The following is a 4,349-nucleotide window of genomic DNA, read 5'->3' as shown; positions in this document are numbered from 1 at the left end:
AAGGTTTTTTCCTGCCGATACCGATACCGATCACTTATGAGGGCCGATCACCGATACCGATCACATAATTATTTATTTATTTTTTATCATAAACCCTACCAGTTACATTATGTGGAAAAAGGAACCATGAATTCACCTTAATTTAGACAAAACTTGTTTTTAATAACTTTTTCCAAGAAGAAAACTAAACAAAACAGGCATTGTGCAAATTGTACTGCTATTGATAATACTATCTTTAACAGACTGAAAACATATGAAGGCATAAAACCTCTCAACATTGCCAAAAAGTTCAAGTATAAAACTCAACATTCAAAGGCAAATACAGGATCCATTACAATAAACACTCCAGAGTTACTGAATGAAAACTTCCTGATAGCATGGCGGCTAGCTGATTACTGCTAGCTCTGATTGAGTGGAGTAATTATGCAGAACAGGGAGGAGATCGATTACTTTTTATCTGTCTCATGTTAGGACAGCGAAAGTTTTAATACGTAGGTAAAATGCATTTTTTTAAGTCAGATGCTGCAGCTTTAAGCAGGTTCGGTGTGAGAGTCACTACCAGGTGGAGCAGAAGCGAAGCTCCGTCTGTAGCAGCGGTTCAACAGCGAGAGCAGAACCAGCGTCTTACATCGCAGCGCGAAGGCTTAAATTATTTTCCAGGTTATTTGTTTAGCTTTCTGACCGTCATGCTAATCCGGGTGAGTGTAGCTGTGCGCTGCTTTACCTGCTATCTGATCCTCCGTATGTCTTTTTTACTGCAGTGAGCCTCGATGTAACCAAACTCCGTCAAGTATGGCTTTGTTTTTATGTCATATTAGCTTCGTTGTGTTGATGCATTTTGACTGCTTCAATTTTCCGCCGCAACACGCAAACTTCCCCATTCACTCAGTGCGTTATAGTTGCACATCGCTTAAGATTTGTTGTTGCGCGTTTGCGCAGAGTGAAGGAAAGAGGAGACCAGCTGCACAGGCAGGCTGGGAAATGAGATGATCGGTATTGGCAACAAGAGCCAATGATTGCCGATCACCGATCATGCACTTTTTCACGAAAATCGATCGGCACACCTCTAGTATTATTTAAATTGACAAAGCTTTGTCGAGTGCAGTAGTTTTTGACTTTAATACAGTGTATCACAAAAGTGAGTACACCCCTCATATTTCTGCAGATATTGAAGAATATCTTTTCATGGGACAATAATGACACTTGCGACACTTTGTTGCTGTTGGTTTAGACATTAACAGCTGTATATAGAGTTATTTCGAGGGAAGAATAAATTTACACAGACTACTTTTCATTGTGTCAAAGTGTCATTTTGTCAGTGTTGTCCTATGACAAAATTTAGTTAAATATCTGCAGAAATGTTAGGGGTATACTCACTTTTGTGATGCACTGTATATTCAGGGCATTGGAACCCGTTAGTATTAAAAAATGCTAATGTATTGGAAACAGTACTGTTTTCCAGTTTTCTGTCAGTAGCTGTTTCAAATTTCAGTATAATCAAAAAATGTAAATTCTTCTAGATTCTAATTTAAATCAAAATCAATGGAAACTGAGGTCTTCATCTCTCCCTACTTTAGTGCATAACTTTATGCAGCATCTCCTTGACTGAGCAACCAAACAGTGAAGTGCAGCTGGAAATTTAAAAATTGCAAAGATTCTTGTGAACAGTCTAACAATAAAATCTGAAGCATGGTACTAACTGCTTCAGAGTTTGAGTAACATTACAACCGTGGCAAAGCATCTTAAGGCTAAAAACTCAAAACTATGAGTAAAGCTGCTGTATCAGCAGTGATAAGGTAGAAAACATGCTAGATGGCATAAGCTCACTATTGCAATTACATATTTTTCTGATATCATGCAGGCTTAGATGAGTCTAAGTAGTTTTTGAAATTAAAACAACTGAATCTGTTATACACTTCAAACTATGAAATCAATACAACCAACTCTTCCTGTCACCTATTTCGGTTTCTGAATAGGTGCTGAGATAGCTAATTGGTTCTACCTCTAATTTTAGTAATTATTAATTATCACACTGTTTTTTGTTTTTGTTTTTTTTGTCTTTGTGAAAAAGAACATTATATCTCCAAATTTACCTTCAACATTTTTCTTACTACTGCTATTGGTTCTGAAATTTTACCATCATGGCAATGTTAAGAGGTAGTTTTGGTATTATAAAATGATTTAACTTCATTGTATCAAAATAGGAACAAATTGGAATGAATGTAATTGAATTGGAGTCTGTATTCTAGAATCTGAGTTGATTTTATATTTTTCTGTAAATTACTAGTGAAATGCTTAGATGTGACATTTGGAATGAATTTGTGTATTAAAAAGAAAAAAAAGCATTGAATCCTACAGCAAATAAAAAGACTACAAGATTTTTATTTATTTATTTTTGACTAGGAACGTCGTACTCGGGCTATGAAGCAGCTGTGTACTCAGCAGCCTCCAGCTACTACCAACAGCAGCAGCAGCAGAAGCAGGCAGTTGCAGCAGTGGCAGCAACAGCTGCCTGGTCAGGAAACGCTTTCCCTAAGAAACCCACATTCCAGAATAAGCAGCTTCGACCCAAGCAGCCACCCAAACCCACTCAGATACACTACTGTGATGTCTGCAAGATCAGCTGTGCTGGCCCACAGGTAAGCTCACTGAAAGGAGACTGTATGGTCACCATAATATAGAACATGGATAAGAAACTCTCAACTTTGTGGCACAGATTTCTTTTTCTCTTGCAAGCCTCCTTATATTCCCTTTTTGCGCTGCTAACAATAATTGTCAAACTAGACTAGTTAGAGGAGTGGGCTTGTGTAGCTTAAACAGATTTCTTAATCAATTTTTTTTAATTGTTGCAGTGTTAGTTCACTCGGGGTTTCTAAGTGCCCAAGTAGAAGGCAGTTGAACTTTTTAAATTGTTTTTTGAATGTTTCACCTCTGATCCAAAAGGCTTTTTCAGTTCTGAATATGATTGGAAGTGACAGGGGTAAAACTTGAATAATCACACAACAATGACAATGTCACAATAGTGACTTTGATAGTCAATAATGGAGCAATTGGAAAATGGGAGTGGATATTAGAAAATTAAATCTCATCCTCAGACAACATCCTCTGTTTAATGTCTGAAGCACTTAAGTGACTGAGAAGCTACTCCAGTATTCCACTTGGTGTTATCTGTCAAAAAGACCAGAGTTGATGAAATACAGAAGGTCAATAGGTTGAGTTGATTGAGTTTAGAAGGTTTATTTTATTTACAACAAAATACAATTTTTCTTTTCATATAGAGGTACTTATTCAGACTTATTCATACACCTTGAAAGTTTTTGTATTTGAGGCCGATTTCATGAGTTTATTTTTTAAGATAATTCTGTTGAAGCATGTTTGAATGTCTGACTTTTATTTATTTTCATAGAAGTTTTATTTATTATTACTAGACCTGTCACAATAAACGATAAATCAATTAATCGCACAATAAATTAAACCCATCTACCTCATTTTAATTATCGGCTTTATCGTCTCTTCCTGCCTTTTTTTCTTTCTGTTGATGACGCTGAATGAAAAAAGTCTCACCTCCGGTGCTCTCCACCGACCCTCCCTTCCTGATTTCCTTAGTGTAATGTCCAGCGCACACTACACGAGTTTTCGGCCGACTGTCGGCCCATTTTCAAAACTTGAGACCACACATTAACCGACAGAAATCCTAGGTATAATGGTTCAATCGGGTTCGTCGTGCCGTGTGGTGTCCAGCCACCTTGGCACAAAATAATGGCTACAAGTCCAGTTAACTAATTTTAAAATCGGGCATTAATTAATGCTTTACTAGAATCTACCTGTGATGCATGTGGCTAGAGTCAGCGTAAAGTCCTGACTGAATGAAAATCATAACCTTTTTATGTCACGTTAACGAAGAACAGCTGAAAACTTACTGGGTTTATCAACTGCGGTAGCAATTTGGCTCCAACTCCTCCCCTTGTCATTTCTATATTCTTTGCACGAAATAAATAAATATTAATGTTGTTTCCACATATCATCTCCGATGTCCGCTGGACTTCGGGTTGCGCCGTGTCAGCTGTTTGGGATTCCCCTCTGTAATTTCCCCTCAGAAAGCAGGAGGAGAATCCGCACTTTCTGATTGGCTACCTGTCACATTCAGCGTTAAGCTCCCAGTCGGGGAAAACCCCTGATTTAGATCGGAGCGGCCACGACGATCTACCGTAACACACCACACACTGCAGGATGATCGGTTACGAAATCACCAGTATCTTAGATCGGCCAACGATCTAAGATTGTCGTAAGGGGAAAATGGGGGCAAAAAATTGTGTAGTATGAACTGCTGCATCAGGTAGTCAGATGTG

At 38.1% G+C, this 4,349-nt stretch overlaps 1 protein-coding gene across 1 annotated transcript in view; it reads left to right on the top strand.

Annotated features, from left to right (window-relative positions):
- Positions 1-2,399: 2,399 nt before the first annotated feature.
- Positions 2,400-4,349, top strand: part of zfr (zinc finger RNA binding protein) — a gene marked incomplete at its 5' end in the record, with an annotated part of 56,489 nt that continues 54,539 nt past the window's right edge. The window contains one exon of the mRNA XM_015016727.1: positions 2,400-2,639. Within this exon, the coding sequence (XP_014872213.1) occupies positions 2,400-2,639 (240 nt within the window). The remainder of the gene's footprint in view (positions 2,640-4,349) is intronic.

Source organism: Poecilia latipinna, unplaced genomic scaffold (assembly GCF_001443285.1).
Source record: "Poecilia latipinna isolate Pla-1442-1.1 unplaced genomic scaffold, P_latipinna-1.0 Scaffold2053, whole genome shotgun sequence".
Lineage (NCBI taxonomy): Eukaryota > Metazoa > Chordata > Actinopteri > Cyprinodontiformes > Poeciliidae > Poecilia > Poecilia latipinna.
The sequence above is the reverse complement of the archived record's forward strand: the minus strand, read 5'-3'. Positions and strand labels throughout refer to the sequence as shown.